Consider the following 22,575-nt stretch of genomic DNA (forward strand, 5'->3'; position numbering starts at 1 on the left):
AGCGTGAGGGCAGGGAGCTGCTGCGGTGTTTTGACAAGCAGAATAGAAAGATAGAAGTGGCGCAGCCGCGTGCACGGAGCGACGGGAATAGGTCACCATTTCACTTATGCCTTGACCCCGGCACACTTCCTGAGGGAAATAGTCCTCCAGATCTCATCACTGCCTCATCATCATGCTACTTCCTTGCTCGTCATAAGAAGACCCATTGCGCGGCGTCCCCGGGTGCATCCCTGCGGGGGAGAGGGCATGGGCGGAGATTAGCCAACGAGAAACACCAACATAAACTGCTCCTCCAGCTATGTTGGCCTCCCTCATTAGCAGGACACTGGAAGGGACGGGTCAGGAGAAAAAGTGAACGTTAAGATGAGTCATTGAGGACCTGCAGGGCCCCCCCTCGCTGGGTGAGGGGCCAAGAAGGAGGGGTGAGATGCTGCAAAGGTTCTGTCAGTTTCTTAAATTAAAATAGGCTGTGGGGCTTTCACTCATTAAACATTCACTACCCCCCTCCCCACCACCCACCATCCTCTCCACTACCACGAAGGTTTCTGATTGCATTTTTTATGTTGCTAACTTTACAACTCTCTCTCTTTAACTTTAACCTCTGATGACCTTAAAGGAAAAGCACACTTTTTTTTAGTTTTGCCCATCATCCACTATCCGTATGTGAGACAACAGCTAATTCATGCACAGAATGAGGCAGACATCTGAAAAAATCATCCATCAATCCTCCAAATCAATCATGTGACCTCCCCATTAAATCATTGCATCATGGCCGCTATAGCGCCGCCAATGCTGCTGCCAGGTGTAGCGTTCCTTTCTGTGTTGCTATGTGAAATAAATGACCCAGGAAGGAAGTTCCGCTAATGCTTAAAATGACTCAAATACAGTAAGTATTACATGTTATCATGAATGTACAGTATCTGTTACTACATGCAGAGCATGGATATACGACCACAAAACCTTGTTGGAGGTTTTAATAGCACACTTTCCGTGCATCACTTAGCGGCCTCTTTTTAGCTGTTTTTATATCTTTAGAATGCACAGAAAAGAGAAAGACGTGCGTTCATGTCTCACATGAAGCTGGTGGATGATGGGCAAAATTTGTGTTTCAAAAGTAAACTTTATTTTGTTTTGCAAAGTCACTCCAATAAAAACCCAAACGTTTGACTTGACAACCATGACATTATCGTTTCTCAGCTGTACTTTCAATTAGCGCATGCAAACACAAGAATAACAGTGAGGGTAAGTTGCTGCCAGCAAGCTAACAGGCTAGATTGTTGGCGACCTGCGGTGTCACAAGCGTCTCCATTCTGAGAGAAAATGACTATTTTTCTTGAAATTCAGACTCGATTGTCTTACATGAATGTCAGGATTTCTTAAGTAAAAAAAATACCAGCTAATAGGTGCGTTTCTTTTCTTGCCAGAGTCTCCAGAGACGTCTGACTGCAAAGAGTTATTCAGCAGAAGCACTTTTAAGTTTTACTCAGTTTTTTTGAGTTAATTAAAGAATTGCCCAAGGTACATTTTGCACTCTAGTGATGGGGATTTCGTCAGGTACTTTTGGCTTGGCTCCCTAAAAAGAGCCCCCAAGGTGCTCCTAAGACTTTATTTTTGTTGTTCAAATGGATTTCTTACCAAAACATGAGGGGTGCAAGAACACAGGTATCCTGGATCACACTGCAGCTTCACTCAGGGGTGTCCAAAGTTTTTCCACTGACTGAAAAATGAAAGTATGCAAGGGCCCAAAATTTGGGATTCATTTAGTTATACAAAGAGTATGTCAGGTACAAATTGCATTGGACCCCTGGGACATATGTGAAAGAGCTTTTTATTATCATCAACTTCGCTCCTTGCAAGTTTATTCTCGTTAGAATACAAATGTATTTATTTACAACCATATTTTGAATTGATTCTTTGTTTTCATTTTATTTTGCTGGGTTTTATCGTATTTCAACTTTCTCTCTCTTTTTAAATGTGGACATTATTCGTATAAAAGTTGGATTCTATTCTCATAACTTTTCCCACAACCCTATTTTCCAAAAGTGGCAACTTTGTTTGTTGTTTTCTTGGGTTTTCATAATATTATGACTTTGTCAAAAATAACTTACTATTAATTAATTTAATTATTTCTCCTCCCCGTGCATGCGTGGGTTTTCTCCGGGTACTCCAGTTTCCTCCCACATTCCAAACACATGCTAGGTTAAATGGCGACTCCAAATTGTCCATAGGTATGAATGTGAGTGTGAATGGTTGTTTGTCTATATGTGCCCTGTGATTGGCTGGCCACCAGTCCAGGGTGTACCCCGCCTCTCGCCCAAAGACAGCTGGGATAGGCTCCAGCACCCCCCGCGACCCTTGTGAGGAAAAAGCGGTAGAAAATGAATGAATGAATTAATATTTCTCCTCACAATGAAGATAATCCAATCTGCTTGTAAGACAAATGTGTTCTGTGAATATTTTGACTTTACTCTAGTAAAATGGCTGATGTTTTGAAATAGATAAGGTTTATAAAATGTGCTGACGAAAAAGCACTTTGGACACGGCTGCATGAAGTGATGAGCTGTCCCACCGTGTTGTTTTGCAGAGCCACAGCTAAAAGGCATCGTCACGCGCCTGTACAGCCAACATGGATACTACCTACAAATGCAGCCCGACGGCACCATGGACAGCACGAGAGATGAGAGCAGCTCTTTTTGTAAGTCTGTTAGCGTGTGTGCCTGCTCAGACGCCCGGGAGAAGCCAAACATCCTCGGCGGAGCACGTATCGCCAATGATGGCGTTGCTCATTCCTGCTGCTGACTTTACGTGGACGTTATCTGACCTCTGGAAATCAAATGAGATCTTTTCAGTCACCAATTATGCACTATTCCCCGCACGTTTAATTGAATTTGGAGCTCTGACCCTCCACAGACATTTCACAAAGCAGTTTTAATGCACGTAATTCCAACTTTAATTTCTTCCATTTTCTACTTATAGTCCATTTTTTTTGTTCCTATCTTAGCTTTGGACCAGAGAGCCGCTCGGGCGCTGTGTCTAACGGTCCGCTTTTAGCCTCGGCTCCAAGCCCCATTTGCTGAGGGAGAGCGTCCCGCTATTATCCAGTTTTAGAGGGAGTGTTAAGCTTAGTGAAGGTGACACGGTGTAGAGTTTGCTGCAACATAAACTCCGAGAGGTCACAGCATTTGGGCAAAAAGGGAGATGTAGCATGCAGCAGAGACACTGCAGCCACCGAGACTGCGACAACGTAGAATGAAAAACACATCTTTGCTGTATGATATCGTCCTTTTGGATTCACACTCATCTGACTTGATATTCTCTCTCTCCCTTTCTGTTTATGTTCTCCAAACTTTTTGATCCAATTTAGCACAGTTCAACTTAATTCCAGTGGGACTGCGGATTGTGGCAATCCAGGGTGCAAAGACGGGGCTGTATCTGGCCATGAATAGTGAAGGATACCTCTATACCTCTGTAAGTATTCCGTGCAGATCGGTCTGTGAAATATCACTGCAGGGGTTTGTGATTGGGGTAGGTAAGCTCCGAGAGTTGCTGTGCCTGATCCTGATCGTTCCTGAGAGGCTTTTTAGCAGTTACTGATAAGGAAATTCTCTCTGTAATCATATTAAGAAGGGAATACAAGGGAAGAAGGCCTTTATCGGCAGCTGTCATTTTGGATTCAGAGTCTTTGAGATGTCCGTCAGTTGCATGTTTACCATTGCGCTTGTGTCACCGCACGTTAGACTTGATTTTGAAGAGATTGCTTTAAGAATGGGCGGCACGACGGACAAGTGGTTAGCGCGCAGACCTCACAGCTAGGAGACCAGGGTTCAATTCCACCCTCGGCCATCTCTGTGTGGAGTTTGCATGCATGGGTACTCCGGTTTCCTCCCACATTCCAAAAACATGCTAGGTTAATTGGCGACTCCAAATTGTCCATAGGTATGAATGTGAGTGTGAATGGTTGTTTGTCTATATGTGCCCTGTGATTGACTGGCCACCAGTCCAGGGTGTACCCCGCCTCTCACCCGAAGACAGCTGGGATAAGCTCCAGCACCCCCGGGACCCTCGTAAGGAAAAGCGGTAGAAAATGAATGAATGAATGAATGCTTTAAGAATTGAATTCTTTAAACCAGACCGCACGGTGTACGAGTGGTTAGCATGGAGGCCACACAGTCGGGAGATTGTGAAGACCTGGCCATCTCTGTGTGTTCTTTTCTCCTGGTACTCCGCTTTCCTCCCCGATTCCAAAAACATGTTAGCTTCATTGGCCACTCCAAATTGTCCATAGGTATGAATGTGAGTGTGAATGGTTGTTTGTCTATATGTGCCCTGTGATTGGCTGGCCACCAGTCCAGGGTGTACACTGCCTCTCACCCAAGACAGCTGGGATAGGCTCCAGCATACCCCTACCCTAGTGAGTATAAACAGCATAGAACAAGAAAAAATTGACTTTTGGGGAATTTGTGGAGGCAAGAATTCACTTTTTTGTGTGTTCTACATTGTTTATGGCTTACAATGCAGGTAATGCAGAGTCACCTATTCCTCCTATAAAGGGTGAGGGACATTACAGTGGTTGATATTGTGGCTTTGTCTTGGTGTGTACTGCGACTGCAACCTGTTGGATGATGATGGTGATGATACTCCAGATATGCGTACCCAGGCCTGAGTCTTTGCATGCGTTTTATTTATTTTTTTACTTCTTAGCCATTTCTATGCTTGAAAATGCCTAATTTAGGCAAAAAAAACCCACCGGACGGTTCCCCCGACCTGCAGCTTGGCCTCAAGGGCGAGGGTAAATACCCGCTGTAAGTCATGATCGCCTAGGCAACCCCCCCGGGGCCCCCTAGTCGGCGTTGCGTTTCCATCACCCGACCCATTGAAGTGAGATCGAGACGACCCGTCTGACCCAGCTGTCCTACATCGGCACCCCGCCGTTTCGGCCCTCGGCGTCCCGGCCTTCTTCACCGGACCGCCTTGCGCGTAGTCTGGGCTGGGCGGGGCTCATCGGAGCGCAGCGACACTCGACCGGCTGTCCGGAAGCATGTTTCCCAAACCCTAGGCAACCGCGCGCAGTGTGAGGGTGCTGCCGCGGAACGCCGCCCGACGAGACTCGTGCACCAGTGAGTGCCAGAAACCAGCTGTGAAGGAAGGCGGGGGACGAAGGAAAGCCCCCACCGGCCACTAGTTGCGGGTGCAGCGGATCGCCCGGGAATCCTTGCGCCATAACGTCGCCCTCCACGGCAGCCCGGTCCCAGCCCGTGTAGGGCCCGCGAGCCGCGCCTCTTTCTCTGCTATTCCTCCTTTTTCCAGCGGCCGCCACCCTCCTCCCCGAAACCTTTGCCCAACATTTGCTAAAAAGTGCATTATTTTTGAGGGCCGACTGTACCTGTCTGTGTAAGATTTTCTCCAGGAGTCCCAAAAGTAAATGTATGGTGTTCTGCTCCCTGACAACAGAGCGTAAGGCGTCAGGGATTCGAATAGATTAGTGGTGTGTACTTCTTTTTGGGAGGCTATTTGCGTGTTGCTTTTACTGAGCGATACCACAACAATGATGTGCAATATGATGTGCAATATGGTAAAGGCACCGGTTCTTATTATCCTCTGAGCCCCTGCTTAGTATGCTTCGCGGCAGTGAAGGGAGAGGGGATTTCCTCCGTTGCAGTCAATAGCTGTAGTACGGCCCACACGGATGCACGCACGCATGCACATGCACCATTGCACGCATGCACGCGGTAGCATGTAGGGGCTGTACGACCGAACACCTGTCTTTTGCTGTAATATCATGCATATTTGATTTTATGAGGCCATATTACTCTCTGGAGTGTGTCTAACACGCTGATTTAATGGTGCGGGAAGGGATTGGAGGTAGAATGGTACAGGCCTCTGCAGATTACTGTTCAAAGCTCAGGCTCATATTTGCTTTTTCGTTTAATGGCATCCCAGGAGAATGAGAAACAACACTGTCCGACTCCGAGAGGTGACAAAAAAAATGTTCTTCCTTCGAGAAATTCTCATTTCAAAAATACTAAGTCTTGAATTATACAGCTTCTTTCTTATACAACAGTCATACGGTAAGGTAATGTAAGCAGCCTCGTCTTTGACATAAATCTCAATATACACTTGAACCTTGGTTAGTGTACGCTTCTGGTTGGGCTGATTTTTGGTTTCTGTCGTAAATTTATGCAGAATTCTGCCGCTTTTTGCGTACATTTTTGCGTATGACGTACATCTTGTCAAGTAACTAACTCATTTAATACCAAAGTTGAAGATCTACATTTTTTATAATCTCCAATGCCAGATTCCAACAACATATTTATGCGTCTTTTACGTGTTTTTGCACGAGAGGTAAAAAGAAGTTGTGACGCAACGCATTTCACTTCAGAGCAAACGGCCACAAGGCGGCAGAAGTGCATTTGATGAGAGTTCGGCAGGATTCACGTGAAGAGAAAAATCACATGATCAAAAGAAGGAAGTGAGAGAGCATGGAGGGGTGTAGCGTGCAAAGGGTAAGGAAATTTTTACGCGTGCCCATGCACAGTTGAGTTTCAAATGTGACAAATAGAAATGGTTGATGGTGTTATATTTGTAAATAAATTGTTATGATGTTAAAAACAACCCTTAGTAACCCTCGGTAACTCCTCCAAATGGATGTGCCTTAGTCATTAGCTCATCATAAGTAACTACTGTATTTTTGTGGACCTTATTTTAAAGTGTAAAGAGCAAAAAAATATTTGTGTCAAAGTGAAAGTTATGCTTGAAATGTATCTTTTCACAAAAAGCTGTCTTTGTTAGTTGGGAACTGATATTTTCCTGAAACTTGTGTTGTATTGCCGATTACTAAAGAAAAAAATAAGGTATTAAGAAACCTTTTTTTCCTCGTGAAAGACAGGAGGTTATCTAACTAAAAATTGCATCTAAAATCTGACAGTCTGATATCCTTGAGCAAAAACATCACAGTATTAACTGCAGTATTAACTGCAGCTCGAAAATGTGATATGTTTGTGATGCCATGACACTAGTTTTCATGTTTTCACCAATTGTTTTTTGTGACGGCCTTTGAAAGGTATTATGGGCATATGCCGATGACGTGTTTTTTACAGAAATCGGTGGCATCCCTAATTGAAACGTATGTAATACCCAAATATAGTTCTCGTAATTTGCTCCGATATGAAATGCCTCTGGTGATAATGACACACAACCAAGCATTACTTGTTCCCTGCGTAGCGTGGATAATTAAAAGCAGAGTGATTAGTGAAGGCAGCAGGCGTCAACAGAGGGTCCGGGAGAGAATGGAAGGCGCTCCGCCCCTCTCCGCTACCTATCAGCTGTCAATCATCACCCCACATCATCATCCGTGTTATCATGAGCGTACACGTGCGGTGCGAGACAGTATTAACCGTCTCATCCAACGTTAAAGCCCTTTTAATAAGCACATCCGTGTCCTACAGACTTACGTAACACGGCCCCTGCCATCGAGCGGCTACATCTGTGCTCCGAAACAACATCAGCGACGCGCCTGCCTCACACTCTGCAAATGTGGCTTCGGGTGAGAGGTGGGTTTGCTGCAGTAATATTATGGAAATATGATGTTACCATATTTATGTTAGTGCGGCCGGTCACATTTTCACACATCCTACCCCAGGAGCTGATGGGATAGCCGATGGACGCCTGCATGACAGAAATACTGTCACTGCATGTCAGATGCGCCGGAAGATGTTGACAATTACATTGGTAGGGCATTCAAACACATGCATAAACTGCCGTCGATTTGTCTTCGCTGTTCTTTATATCTGAATTCTACACAGCATCAGTGGGTTGGCCTTGTGAGCTCAAACGTTTATATTATTCCTATTTCCCTTGGCTTGTTTGGAGCAGGCGTAAGAGCAGTTCCAGTGTAGGACGGCATGGAGAGTTAAGCTTCCTAAAGCAGGTGGGACAGATGTAATCAGAAAGGAGGGTTGTGTATTGGTGGGGGACGCTGGTTGGGGGTGGGGGGCTTATTCCCTGATCTGCATCATAAGAAGGTTCCCTCCCATCTTGTGGATTCTCAGCACGGACGCCACATATTATACTCTACCTCTCTCATCTGCTTTGGTCTCAATTCTTTTTAGCTCGGGACACGCCGGGAAGGCACGCAGGTCAGTCCATCGGTTACCCAAAGTCTGCCCGGGGGCAATTTACCACCCTCTTTTGTTTATAAAGCTGCAAAATTTGGTTGGGTAAAAGTGATAGTTGTGATAATAAAGTGAAAATATAATGAGAAAAAAAGTCATTTTCCGAATACATGAAGTTTAAAAAAACTCATATCACGGTCCTTTGCTGTTTCACAGACGATGATTTGCAGATTTTACATGTTTTTATTTCCTAAATGAAGCATTTCCAAGCATAGAAATTGTGAATTGAAGTGAAATACAAATATAAGACATTGGGAAGGCATCCTGTACTCGCACACTGGAAAACAAGGGCCTGGGTACGCGTACCTAAAGTGCATCTAAAGCATATCTAAAGCGTATCTAGCGCACCATTAGACAGGTTACTGTATTTTCACAGGTTAGTACTTGTGTGTAAGAACTGTGATATACAAGTGCATAAGTATTATGACATACGTAGCAAAGAAAAGTTCAACGTTTGTGTGTGTGTTTCTGTGTCCATATACTATAAGAGGTGTCCAAAGTGCATTATTATTATGCCTCCAATACTGCATAGTAAGAGTGTAAAAGTGACTATAGGGTTGTTACTTCATGTCTAGAGAGCTCTATTCATTCATTCATTCATTTTCTGCCGCTTATCCACACCAGGGTGGAGGGGGTGCTGGAGCCTATCCCACTTGTCTTCGGGCGAGATGCGGGGTGCACCCTGGACTGGTCGCCAGCCAATCACAGGGCACATATAGACAAACAACCATTCCCACTCACATTCATACCTATGGACAATTTGGAGTGGCCAATTAACCTAGCATGTTTTTGGAATGTGGGAGGAAACCGGAGTACCCAGAGAAAACCCACACATGCACGGGAAGAACATGCAAACTCCACACAGAGGTGGCCGAGGGTGGGATTGAACTCGGGTCTCCTAGCTGTGAGGTCTGCGCGCTAACCACTCGACCGCCGTGCAGCCCTAGAGAGCTCTAATAATGTTAAAAATCATTTATAAGGTGGTAAATTAGTTTTTTATGCAAATATATTTGGTTTACAAATCAGGAATCCTGCATTGCGGAAATTCACTTATCACTCATGGGGTGTGGAACTGATTAACCGCGATAAAGGAGGGACAGCTGAACATACTTTTGACAACCCAACCAAACAAACTAATCTGCGTGTTAGTACATATTGGATTCCGCTTGGATCCGGAGGTTACTTCAAGGTGAGTTTCAAAAATAGATGTAATTACAGTGACAAGGATTTGGACCTGTGTGCTAAACGGCCATGAAAAATCATTTTATTGAACAATGATTGCATGGTCGTGTCTGGATATTTTTTCCCCTCATCTAATGACGCCATCCATCCCTTTGGAGATTACATGAATGAAAGGCAGCCGATGCGGTTTCTATAGTTTGCTTGATTTCAAGGGAGTGATTATGAAGGGTAATTACAGGATTACTTGAGAGAGGGGTTATCACTGGTGTCACTTCAAAGGTTGAGCCCAAGGGTACTTAGTCGGCGTGATGGTCTGTCAGATCAAGGGGCACAGGGAATGTTTGGCCACAATTCTTGGATTTGGTCTTGCGGGATGTCGAAGAGCATCTCCGTTTGTCCTCTAGATCCGTGACTTACGTCCTCTCCAAGTGATCTTCCGCTCACTTTTTTCGACTTTTTCTCCTCGCTTTCTTTTCTTTTTGCCCCTTTTGCTCTCTGCTCTGTTTAATAATGAATGAAGCGGATCATCTATCGATCCTCTCCTCTTTGTGTTAGCAGAGCAAAGGATATCAAACCTGTCAGAGGATCTTAAAATAGCTCCAAGCTTTGGTGGTCTAGTCGTGGGTGAGGAGCCAAGGCTTGTGTTGCTCTGGCCAGGGAGTGGGCGTTGAATGGGAATAAACTCCCAGGGCAGCAAAGTGGACAGAGAAAGGTCACAAAGTCCTGAATTGCCTTGTCAGCTAAAGGATGATGCCTTCCTGTGAAGGAGAAAGGTGATGATGTATGATAAGTGTGAAACTGGAGGTCTCGTGCACGGTCTGGAAATACTTTTGGCCTTTTATTGAGTCATTCAATACCAGAGAAGGTGTGATACATTTTTAGAAATCCAAACGCCTTATCCCGAAAACTTATTCATGCGTCTTTTGCGCTATTTTTTCAGAGTAAGAGGCGAAAAGAGTTAATGACGCAACGCTCCACTAATGCATTTCCCTTCAGAGCAATTTGAAGCCATAAAAATGGCCACAAGGTGGCAGAAGTGCATTTGATGACAACTAAGCAGGGATCATTTGGACGGTGGAGAAGGTTACGTGTCGGGAATTTTTAACACACACATATTTCAGATGGACAGGTGAAAGTTGCAAATAGTTAATGGTGTTCTATTGGTAAATACATTGTTATTTGGCTGTTTTGTTTATGTTGGTATAGTTGTTGAGATATTTTAGCTGTCACAAAAGCAAAAAATATTTGTGTCAAAGTGAAAGTTATGCTTGAAATGTATCTTGAAATTTGCCTTTCTCCCTTTTTTTTTTTAGTCGGGAACTGATATTTTCCTGAAACTTACCCATGTTCTACTGCTTATTACTAAAGAACAGGAAAAGGTAGAAAACAACTTTTTTCTGATGAAAGACAGGAGTGTAATCTTTTTTTGGTAGGTTCCATGTTTATATAGCAATAAAACACAATATTGTGTGCTACGATGGTGCAAAATGGCCGGTTGTTTTTTTGAAAAGTGGTGGTCTTCACTTAGCTCTCTCGATCCGATGCACAGGTTACGATATGACTGTAAAAATTTTATATCTGGAAAAACACCATGATCCAATTTGATTCAATTCTACGGTTAATGCTTGTTGTAGACATTCACCCTCTTTTCTAAAGTAAAGATGCCAATGATTAGAAAGTCTTTGGCGGTGACTTGCCTGCTACTATTAACATCCATTCTTTTCTTCAGTCCTGGTAAGCTACAGAGCATTCGTAACAATCCTTTGGCCGGCAGCCCAGGCTCTCTTGTTATGTCAAACGACTTCTTCTCTTGCGATACCCGCTGCATGCCTCCCCAATCCACTTGTCTAAGGATTTATGTCTGGTCCGTACTGGTACAGGAGGCTGCTACCGGTACAGCCAAATCTCTATCCGGTCGCCTCAGTTTACCCTACATCTAGCCCTCGTCTGTCTCCCCAAAGTCTCAGAGAAACTGGTCTCTTCCGCCATTTTTGCCGTGCTGTGGCAGGGGTTAATCAATTCAGCAGATTGGCTTTGCTGTCTGACAGGAGAAGGACTCAGTGGAGACCCTGATCGAGACGAAGGGAGATGTATATCTCTCGCTATTGCTTCATATCAGCCGTCACCATTACACAGAGTTGGCTTGTCCTTACGTTGAGGACACACCGAGGGAGGGGGCAGGAGGATGGAGTGATGCAGGGATCATGTTTGACGACTGGCTTCATTTAAGGGATTTAATTTCACTTTTGCTAATTAGATTTTATGAGAGACATTATGCCGCTGCGGCCAGTAACACATGAATGACGAACAGCGTACGGAGTTTGATGAATTACACGTTGCACATCACTAGCTCCCCCAAGAGACGTGTTTGTTACCGACGTTAACATAACCAAGACACACCTATAGTGAAGAATTCCAATTATTATAAGAATAAAGTCTAAATTATGAGAATAATGTAGATTTCTTTTAATGAGTACAATACTTTCTGAGAAAAGGTTGTACGATTACAAAGGAGAGGCACGTAATTGTGTCCTCTGTCTCATGTAGCTATTGTTGTACGGTGGATGTTAGCGGATAACTGCTTTTCATCTTGGTTTCCCTGTGGACCGGATATCTGGGATGCTAATGTTGTCTTGCCATGAATGTTCATCCTGTTGTACCCCAAGGATAAGAATGTCCATGCTTGCAGTCATTTTTTTCATGTTCAAAGACTCATATACACGATCTCATGACAATTGCATTATTTTGCTTCCCTTGCAATGCCGGCTAATGTGAATCTCTGCCCCGTTCTACCTCCCTTTTCATGTTTACTTCCAGGAGAACTTCACTCCGGAGTGTAAGTTCAAGGAGAGTGTGTTTGAGAACTACTACGTCACATACTCCTCCATGCTCTATCGGCAGACCCAGTCTGGCCGCTCTTGGTATATCGGCATCAACCGTGACGGCCAGGTCATGAAGGGCAACCGGGTAAAGAAGAACAAAGGAGCCGCCCACTTCCTGCCTAAAGTTATCGAAGGTTTGCTTCCGTTTGTATGAGCTTGGGATTTTTAGTCGGGGTGGGTGTTGGACGGAGGGAACTTCATCAATCAGCCAATCACCCAGAAAGCTTTCACACCAGGGATATCCAACCGGCCAGTCTGGCTCCTCAACGACCACACTGGCCTGCGAGGTCCGATCAGAACTTTGAGCAGCGCTCGTACAGAAGATCGGTGATCCGTTTTTTGGCAGTCGGCCCTTAAAAGCCACTCGTGCCTGTCATATAAAGTAGGTCCTGAAAAACAGCAGAGCCTTTCTGTTAAACAGAGAATATTTGACTGGTGTATGGCTGTCCTTCATGTTGATATGAAAGCGAGACAGAATTTCACAAAACGGACAAAATTCCCACCAATCTATTGGTAAATGTGAATGCCCATCCCTACTGTTTATTAGCTTAATGTTTTCTACTTGAATGGCCGTCAATAATCACAATGTTTTGTTTGTCTTGCACAGTGGCGATGTATAAGGAGCCGTCGCTACATGAGCTCACAAGCGAGCCTGTGAGTCCTCCTCGAAAGACAACCAAAACATCAGATTCCCCATCCCTCAAGAACGGACGGAAAGAAACTCCCAAGGCTGACGCCTCATAGCACAGGAGACACAGGGTGGGTCAGAGGGCAACAATGACACTTGGAACTCAGTCACCCATCATGCAGGGACGGTGTCTGGCTGAATGGCCCTCATGGGCCACCGCGTTCCAGAGGAGCACCATAAGATGCTGAGGGATGAAGGGTGCGTCGTACATCAGCAGCCAAGAGGTGGAGAGAGGAGTCATCCCCCCTCCCACCCTCCCTTGTCGCCACAGAACGACAGGCCTGGGCTCTGAGCCAGCGACGAGCACCCCTCATCCCTGCGTTTGTTTGTCTTCTTCTCAGCCCCTTCCGACTTTCGAATGCACCCCCCCACCTCCCACTGCTGGCATAATTGGGCTTCTTTGTCAATTTTATAATTGTGTATTTTCTCCCATGACTCTATGGAAATACAGTGGAACCTCGGTTTTTGGCAACCGAAAAGTACAAAAATCATAGGAAATTGCCTGTCCTAACGTCCCCTGTGATTAGGACATATCAACAGGTACAGTTGATACAAAAAAGTTGCCGTATCTGTCTTGAGAAGCATAACGTTATTGGTATCGGTTTGAAAGAAAATACAGGTATATCGTCCATATTGTCTTACATAAATGACTAGAGGAAGATTGGCCGAACAAAAACGAGACAGGATTTTAACTTTACTTACAAGAAAAGTACAGTGAAACCATAAATGACAATATATTGCAATCTAATATAATTTCTGCCTTGTTTTACTGTTCTGCACTCAGTGCATAGGCTACCAGCCCCGCCTCTACCCACTGAGACAAAGAGACTGCAAGATAGCTCGCTCTGTTCATGTCGTTGTTCTATGGAACAAACCAATGCACAGAGTGAACTCTCTTCCTGCCTGTTTGGAGGCGGGAGAAGGATGAGAAATCCCATCTCATTTTAATCGCACAGCATCTTGTGCCAACCCTACAAATGAGGAATTAATGGCTGATCCCGGCGAGATCAAGTGAAAGCGCCACCGAGTCAGTCTACAAAAAGGTTTTTGACAAAAACCCAATCATGCATAAACTGTGGTTTACCAAAACCAAGGTTGGACTGTATCACATTCACCGCTCACACATTCCCAGGGCGACCTCGACTTCATAATCCTCACCCATGGGCCCGCTCTTGATCCCTAAAGTTGGTGACTATGCCACCCCCCCCCCCACGCCCACCCGCCCGCCAGCTTTTCCCCACACACCATCTGCCGACCAGCTCAGCTAATCATCAAGGTCAACTAAAGCTCAACGAGAGATGAAACAGCTCAGAGAGTAAAGACGTCAACTGGAATCCTGGGTTGGGTCGGAACAGGATCAGCGTACAGGGTGGGGGGGACAGAATATCAGATACAAGTCCAGGTCCTCAGCACTACTCATTTTTGCTAAAGGCTTAACATCCCTACGGAAATCCACCTGTGCCGTGATTGGAATTCACGACCGCACAGGATTTGGATGTGGAAGAATATTACTCCAATAATGGAACACTAAGAATATCTATTAAATATAGTATGAATTACTAGAGATGCACAGGTAAATAAATAGGGTTATGAATGAGGAAACCAAAAAAGACACGAAAAGATAAGAAATGACGTCCTCTTCCCAGTCTTTCCACCCATCAGGTGATCACTTATCATTAGAGAGCTCGTTCAAACGCTACACATGAACAAGTGGGTCGAATATTTTCAATCCAGCGTGGATCAGAAAGCAGTCGTCTGAAAACGAGAGGAAGTGTATACTTCACTCAGCATCTGCTGTCAGCATAAAGCCGGGTTTGAAGGCAAACATCAAAGCCAGAGGAGCCTCTGAGCGGGAGCACTTGTTATTCTGACGACGTCTGGCAGCTTATCCACCCGCTCACTTTATCAAATCACCTTGGAAGAATCACCCTCCAAAATGTAGCTGTCTGAGTGGATGTCTTGGTGTGACTACGCCGTAACCCCTGCGTGTAGACGTCTTTGACGCCACACGTACACTTTGTGTGTGAAGGGGCACAAGCGAAGGGGATACTGTAGCTAACCTTAACCATGTGTCATATAAGACAACATTTTAGAACAATAATGACCGATACGCGACCAAAAGCGCTACGATTCAGATTCCAATATTGCAGCATCTGTAGTGATGCGGACTCTGCATCCCTCCATTGTGGTGAACAGGAAGCTGAGCTGGAAGGCAAAGCTCTCAATTTACCCTCACCTGTGTTTCGCGAGCTTTGTGTAGTGACTAAAACAGTGAGATGGCGGTGTTTTCTCCATAAGGTGGTTGGGTTCTCCCTAAGAGATATGGTGAGAAGCACGGGAATCTGGTCAGGACGTCTCATTGGGGAGGTGTTCAGGGCACGTCCGAATGGAGGGAGGCATCGAGGAAGACCCGGGACACATTACAGAGGCAATGTCTCTCTGGGAACGCCTCGGAGAGGGGCTGGACAAAGCTGTCAGGGGGAAGGGAAGTCTGGGTTTCCCTGCTTTGACTGCTGCCCCCACAACCCTTCCTTTCGGGAGAAGATGGATGGATAGATGGACGGATGAATACATAGCTATATAATCATTACGGCCATTAAAACTACATCAAATTACAGCAACAGTGTCACATTTAAACTCGCCCTAATAAGAATTAAGTAGGATTTCTCACATAAAGCAATACTAATTGATAGATTTTTTTTATATAAATTTGTGTCAACCCCCTTAACCTCCTAACTCAGTGGTTCTCATGGACAGAATTTTTTTCCACTTGCTCTGATCTTACTCTATTGGGCAATACCAATGTAAAGGTGATTATAGGGGTGTTATTTATTGTCCAGAGGGCTCTAATAATGTTGGAAACCTCATTTAGAAGGTCCCAAACGCATTTTCTATGCTGTAACTATGACAATATTCTATTTATAAATAAGGAATCTTATTTTTCGGAAATGCACTTATCACGGTGACGATAAAGGAAGGATTATGGTAGTCCCTCATGTCTCTCACCCCACTATTTCAGAACCACTTGCCGAACTGCTGTGAAAAAAACGACAAAGGGCAGCCTTTTTGTGTCAAAAGATAATGTGTTGCACACTGAATGTCGGGCCCATTTGTGGCGTAAACGTTGTTTTTGATTCTAACTTCTACTATCATGGTAAATGCATGTGAAGCTGGATCAAAGAAAGTGAAGTGAAGGCTTTGTATTTTGAGTGTGATAGCCTACGGAGTGTTAAATAGCAAGGAGGCCAGTACATGGAGGCTGTTATTGGAGAAAGACTGGCATGTGGATTATATGCTGATAAGGAATTTCTTCAGTAAGGTATGCAAGGCTCTTGGCAGGGACATATGAGGCGTGCAGATATGATCATGAATGTAAGACACGGAAGTTATGGAGGATGAATGTAGCTGGAGGCTTCCTGTTTTCTGGGGGTTAGTTTCCCATACAGTCATCCCTCACGATGTAGCGTTTTTTTAAGAATGAAATGATGGCTGTTTTGTGGTTGACTAAGGACGATTAGTAGTCCAAATATCAAAAGACAAGCTATGTGTTGTATTGTGGTCACTAGGCATCAGTAATGTTATGAGACATGATGTGATGGACATGAGACAGACATGCCATGCAGGAGGGTCTCCTCTCATTCCGTGTGGAAGTGGTACGTTTTTGGCTTCTTTATCCTTCTTCCCCACTCCGTTTGAAACACTTAAGTTTGTAAAGGGTGAATTGGAGAGGAAAACTAGTTAGCTTGCTAGCTTTTAATGCTAGCGGCGGCTGCAATGATACCGTAGCCTTCCTAATGTGATGTAAACAAAGAAAAATAGGAGTGCAAAAGTGACAATTGGGGTGCTACTTCATGTCTTCACTCTAACTATGAAATTATTGTGTTTATTAATCTTGAATATTATTTCGTGGAAATTCCATTATCAGGATCAGGTCTTAACCGCCATAAAGGAGGTGCGGCTGACCAAACCAATTTGGAGAAGAGGCTGGGGTACAGTAGATCTCTCTAACAGGCTTTTTCAGATGCCACCCTGTCAACCGTGTCACATTTGATTAATTGAACCCAATTAATATCCAATATTCACATTCCTCTCCTTGTGAAAACACCCCCCGGTGTATGTCGAGCTGAAGAAGGCCCCCGCAAGTTGTCAAGATGGAAATACAACAAGTAGACGGACAAGCAGCGAGAATGTTAACACGAAAGTGAAGCATGGACAGGGTCAGGAATCGAAGAACAGTCAGTCATCAGTGCAGAACAGTTGAAGAAAGATTGAAAGATTCTTATTGCATTTTGGAAAGTAGATGTGGAAGGCTGGTAAGGAGGGTGTACGTGTGTCTTTGACAAGAAGTTAGGTGAGAGGAGACGAGCAGGGAGAGAAGGGCGGAGAGAAACAAAGGGCATGGGAAACAATGATCGATAGATTCAATAAAGCACAAACAAGAGACGAGCCAACTTGTGGCGCTTGCAAAAATGACTCAAAGGTCTGGCAGAGACAGCAAAATCCATGGCTTCATAAAGAAGCCAGAGTTGTGTTTTCTGGGCATAAACGCTACAAAGAGGCCAGGTGAAATGACAGTGTTGACAATAGCGTTCAAACTACTTTGCACTTTAATCCACCCGAAGCCCCATTGGTGGTCAAAGTGTTGTATATTATTGGTCAGCTTCAGTGGAACAATGTGTTGCAGCATTGCTGATTATAACTAGCCATTTCAGCAAAAACGGTGCCCAAAATAGCTCATACTTTACACCAGGGGATGGCGGACATCGGTGACTTTCATGTGGCCGTGGTTTCATGCAACGTGTAGAGTTTGTAGACTTTCAACTAGCGTCTACTAGTGCCAGCGAGTCCGCCGTCACGGTCCACAAGCGGCATCTTCTCTCGCCCATGCTTGGCTTCAGCACGTTTGGCTTGTCAAAACACCGCTAATGGCAAAAGGGGATGGCGGCAAAGATCGTCGTTAGTAAAAATACACTGGTTCGACCTGAGAATACTGTGACCCGGATGAATGACAACAATCTGGCATAGTAGACAGACAAATACTTCTATCTATCTATGCAGTAGTAGTGGTATAAAGTAGTGGTATATAATGGTGGTAGAGCCAGTGAAGCTTGTCAAGATGACGATGACGATGGCTGGGTATCACGAACGGATCAGACATTTCGATGAGCTGGGATCGTGGAGACCGGGATCTGACAAGATCTGAGTCCGGTGGCGTGATGGTACATAGTACATGGTACATGCACATGACATGAGTACATTTATTCCCATCACAAACTTTGGGTCTGATGATTTTTGACATATTTTCAAGCTACGACCTTTTCCAATAGGAAACTCCAACAGTGCAATTTAACCGCTATTTAGATTTTGATGGGGAGTGGATTTGCCCTCCCCCCCATGTAATTTGCCAGGATGAGTCATTGAATCAGAGGGGGGGGGGGGTATGTGAGCACATATTATGAGCAATGACAGTAAAAACCACACATACTTTGATAAGGACTAAGTTGCAAACAGAAGCCGTTTATCTCAAAGCGGCGGTCGTGTGAGTGGAGCGACGGCGACAATAAACGGAAAGGCGTGATAAACTTCATAAGCTATTTAACAGTGTTCTCCAATATCAAAACCCAACTGTGATATGAAATGTAGGCTATGTTATGAATATGCGACATGCAGTACAGTGTATTGTACGAGTGACGCTCCATGTTTGGACATGGACACTATACATGTGGTCTGTTTCTCTTGTGTTCCGTTTAATGTCAAGTCCTGGAGCGATGCTTTTACTCGTCTCTGGTTCGCACTGATGCATCGTTCCAAATGTGCCCCCTGTGTGACCCCCCCCGCCCCCCAGCTGTGACGGGCTGTGTGTTGTGAAGGATGTACTGAAGTGAAAACAAGGACCAAAGCCCACATGTGTCCCGTCAACACCAGCACTGACCTCTGTGGGCTCAGAGTTACGGTCACGCACGTCTTCCAAAAACTTCCTCTTTCCTACTCTTCTGGGCTCCCGGCGTCTCTGCCTCACGCCAATCTTCTTGTCTTGCGAAGACCTGAGACCGAGGAGAAGAGATTTTTAAGCCATAAATGAAAATGGGCATTGATCGGCCAAGGAGGGAAGGCCTGGATCCCGCAGGCCCCTTCGGATACAGACGCTGTTGGACTCCAAAGGAGCCAATCAAGCAGTCTGTATTTTGTACCAACTCCAGGTGAAAACCAGCAAAATGTAACAGGAAGCAGCTGCAAACATCTACTGTGGATTCACTGGCCAAGGCAACCTATGGTCTGCAATAAGAACTACTCATTGTCCTGAAGGAGAGCTCATGTTTTGTATGTCACTGTGGTTTGACTCCCTCTCGGTATCTACGGACTACAGCCCCTCGGTTCACCCCTTCCATCGCCTCACGTCCCATCACACCTGTATACATTTCTACTGGAAGCAGCGGCCCATCGGGAACAATATTCAATAAAAGCGCATATATTTGTATGGATGGAAGCAGCGTGCTGGTGTCCTGTCTTCATTTTACCTTCAAGGTAAGATGCTTCCTTCCAGGCCACAAAGTTGAGCATCATGGTGTCGGTGCCGTTCCCCAATGGTGGCACCCCATCCACTATACGGCTCGCAGAGAGCAAGTCTACGGTCCACTAAAATATGTCTTACGTAACTCACGTCTGACTTCGCCTGAAATATCTGCCTTCTTTTCTCTTCTTCTTTTCACATTTCAGTTTCTTTGATGCATGCGGCAATCACCGTCTTCCTCATTTTCTTTTCCTTGACAAAATGCTTTAATAAATGCCCTCTTGGGACATGGAATTATGGCCATATTCACTATTTCACAAATTTCGGAAAAAAACCCAAATAAATATTAATAAAAATAACTTGAATAAAAAATGTCAAATAAAATAAATACATTTTAAATTGGATTTACAAATAACAATGACCAGTGTAAAAAAATATTTACAAAAAACAGAAGTGGATATAAAATAAAATAAAATAAAATAAAATAAAATAAAATAAAATAAAATAAAATAAAATAAGTCTATTCTAATAGAAAAATGTCAAATGACTTGATAAATAATAAAAATAGATTACATTAATTACATAAAACTGTAAGTAATAATAATAAAATAAAAATAACAAATAAAAACGTTTAAAAAATAATACATGTAAAAAATTATGTAAAACTATTTTTAAAATGTTAAATAAGTGTACAAAAATAAAACAAGTCAAAGAAATTAACATCCACACAAATATGGCTAAGCTAATAAACCCCGTCCCTTCAGGAGGAACCTGGGGGTCCCAGGTTGAGACCACGTGTAAACCCTTGCTGATATTAGGTGTCCGCCACGACTATTGGTGTGGAATGTGCCAATATATACAAATAAAATGTATTATTATTATTATTCATTCATGCTGGAGCCTATCCCACCTGTTTTCGGGCAAGAGGCGGGGTACACCCTGGACTAGTATTATTCATAATATATTCACGGGAAGTCAACAAAGAGAATGAAGCTCAAGTTCAAATGGAAAGATTGCAGACCAGAGCTGCACCAATGAATCCACGATTAATCAATTATCCAATTAATCAATGACTAATTTAGTTGTGACTAAATCACTTTTGGATTTTAACATTTTAACGATGCTCTGAGTTGTTGGAGAGAAGCTTAACCATCCTGCTACTTTGATATACTTCATGGTTGAAAAATAAACATTTTGTAACATGTAAACAACAATACATTTCTTAAATGACTAATTTATTTTTATCGATAACTTATTCAATGAATACAATAATTAAATATCTGTATTCTTTATGCTGTGTTAGGAAATACACTACTTTTTACACACATCTGCACAATGTATCGGTATCGCTGATACCATACCAATTTTACTCGCACATCACTCCTGTGCTGTGCTTGACTGTAATGTAGGCAATCTACCACAAGGGGACACTAAAAACCTACCAACTAGGATGAGGACAAAAAAAGAGGAGAAATTTGAAATATAATATGAAATATAATGGGGCAAGCTTCAAGCAGAAAATATTTTTTCATAAATATGAGCCCAAATCAAGCACTGATTTTGTATTGTGTTATTATTCTTTCATTTCTTCTGATTGCGTATTGGTGCGGTACAGGACACAGTGTCGCTTCCCCTCAAGAACATCATGTTGGCGCTTGTCAGCTCTCTGATTGACTGGCGCCCTGTCCAGCGTGACCCTGCCTGTGACCCCACCCCCGTGACCCTGCACGGGACAGTGACTGTGGAGGGCATCATATTTCATATCCTGCTCATGCCTTCCAAAAACTGCGCCAGAAAGGCTGCTGTGACTGAAGGAAAGAAGAACAATGTTTTGGCTGTTTTTTTTATTTTCCAAATATTTTACATTTCTTTGTAAATTTCCTTTGTAAGATTATATCTTCCCATATTTTCACTTTTTACCTAACCTGACTTTTCCAAAAATAAAAAAACACTTGTTTTGTTTCTCATATGACAAAAAAAAGTGTAAATAAAAATAAAATGACATGATTTTTTTCCCAATATTTCAACTTTCTTCTTAATCATTTCAGTACATTTTCTTTTCAGAACATTTTCATTTTCATCCTACCTTCATTTTTCAAAGGTTACAACATTCTAGTCATAATATTACAACTAAAACAAGAAAAAAATGCATATTTTGATTCCCTTTTCAAGTCTGTGCTACTACAATGTCACACTACTTTATTTTCATTTCCATTTTGTCTGTTTTTTCTCTTTCTACAAAAAACTATCAAACACCAAAATAGTGGTTGATTAATTGTATCATGGCCAATTGGGTTAATTGATGCAGTTCTACATGAAACCACTGTTAACAAAGGCCACGCGTGTTTAGGTTTTTATGCTTCATTGATGGATTTTGCACTGTGTTTGGCGGTCCTTGAACGCACCATACTGCAGTTGCTATGAGTATCCAATGTGAGACGTGTATCTCCTCTGACTTCTCCACTGATTCCAGCCACAGGAGTGAAAAATATTCACAGGTATGATCAACTGGAGTCTATATAAAGAGTCAGGATTAACCAAACATATCCAACGCATGAATAGCTGAAATTACAGCTATAGTTCACAGCCCAGCAGCCAATTAGATGTAACAATGTCAGAATGATTAGCCCGCTAAATGGACGACAGCTCATGTAGCGCAGATTAGGCTAATTAACTCACAAATCGTAATCGCCATCAAGCCGAGCAGCATGCGATCTGCTAGATTATGGCGTGCTCCGTACCGACACTGACACTTCCCTTTCAGATGCCACCTCAGTCTGGGTTAAAAGCTTTTTTAATATCATTCCCAGTAAAAGCAAATCAAGCAAAACAGTCTGAATGGAGACTTTTATGTCCTCATGCAAAATACCAGCATGGCCAAACATTAGGCCAAATGCTCACATTAGCAAATCAGCTTTAGACTTTTGGGGAAAACCCTCAGCCATTTCAGCAAGGGTGACCAAGGTCACAGACATTCCCAACCTTTATTATGCGTGCGTGTGTGTGTGTTCTAAGCTAGGGGTGAAAAATGAAGAGCGTTGCCACATGGATGTTTTGTAAAGCCACCCATGTACAGTAGATATGCTAAGAAATGACAGTATATATATTTGTAAAAAAACGGCATCTCAACTATGTGATATA

General features: G+C 43.6%; 1 protein-coding gene across 1 annotated transcript in view; it reads left to right on the forward strand.

The window, feature by feature from the left end:
- Positions 1-19,952, forward strand: part of fgf11b (fibroblast growth factor 11b) — a 40,418-nt gene extending 20,466 nt beyond the window's left edge. The window contains exons 2-5 of the mRNA XM_058077084.2: positions 2,585-2,695; positions 3,365-3,468; positions 12,171-12,369; positions 12,843-19,952. Coding sequence (XP_057933067.2) covers positions 2,585-2,695; positions 3,365-3,468; positions 12,171-12,369; positions 12,843-12,979 — 551 coding nt within the window. The 3' untranslated portion in view covers positions 12,980-19,952. The remainder of the gene's footprint in view (positions 1-2,584; positions 2,696-3,364; positions 3,469-12,170; positions 12,370-12,842) is intronic.
- Positions 19,953-22,575: the final 2,623 nt, after the last annotated feature.

This window comes from Doryrhamphus excisus, linkage group LG1, assembly GCF_037039965.1.
Source record: "Doryrhamphus excisus strain RoL-2023G ecotype Guam linkage group LG1, RoL_Dexc_Guam_v1.1, whole genome shotgun sequence".
NCBI classification, from domain to species: domain Eukaryota; kingdom Metazoa; phylum Chordata; class Actinopteri; order Syngnathiformes; family Syngnathidae; genus Doryrhamphus; species Doryrhamphus excisus.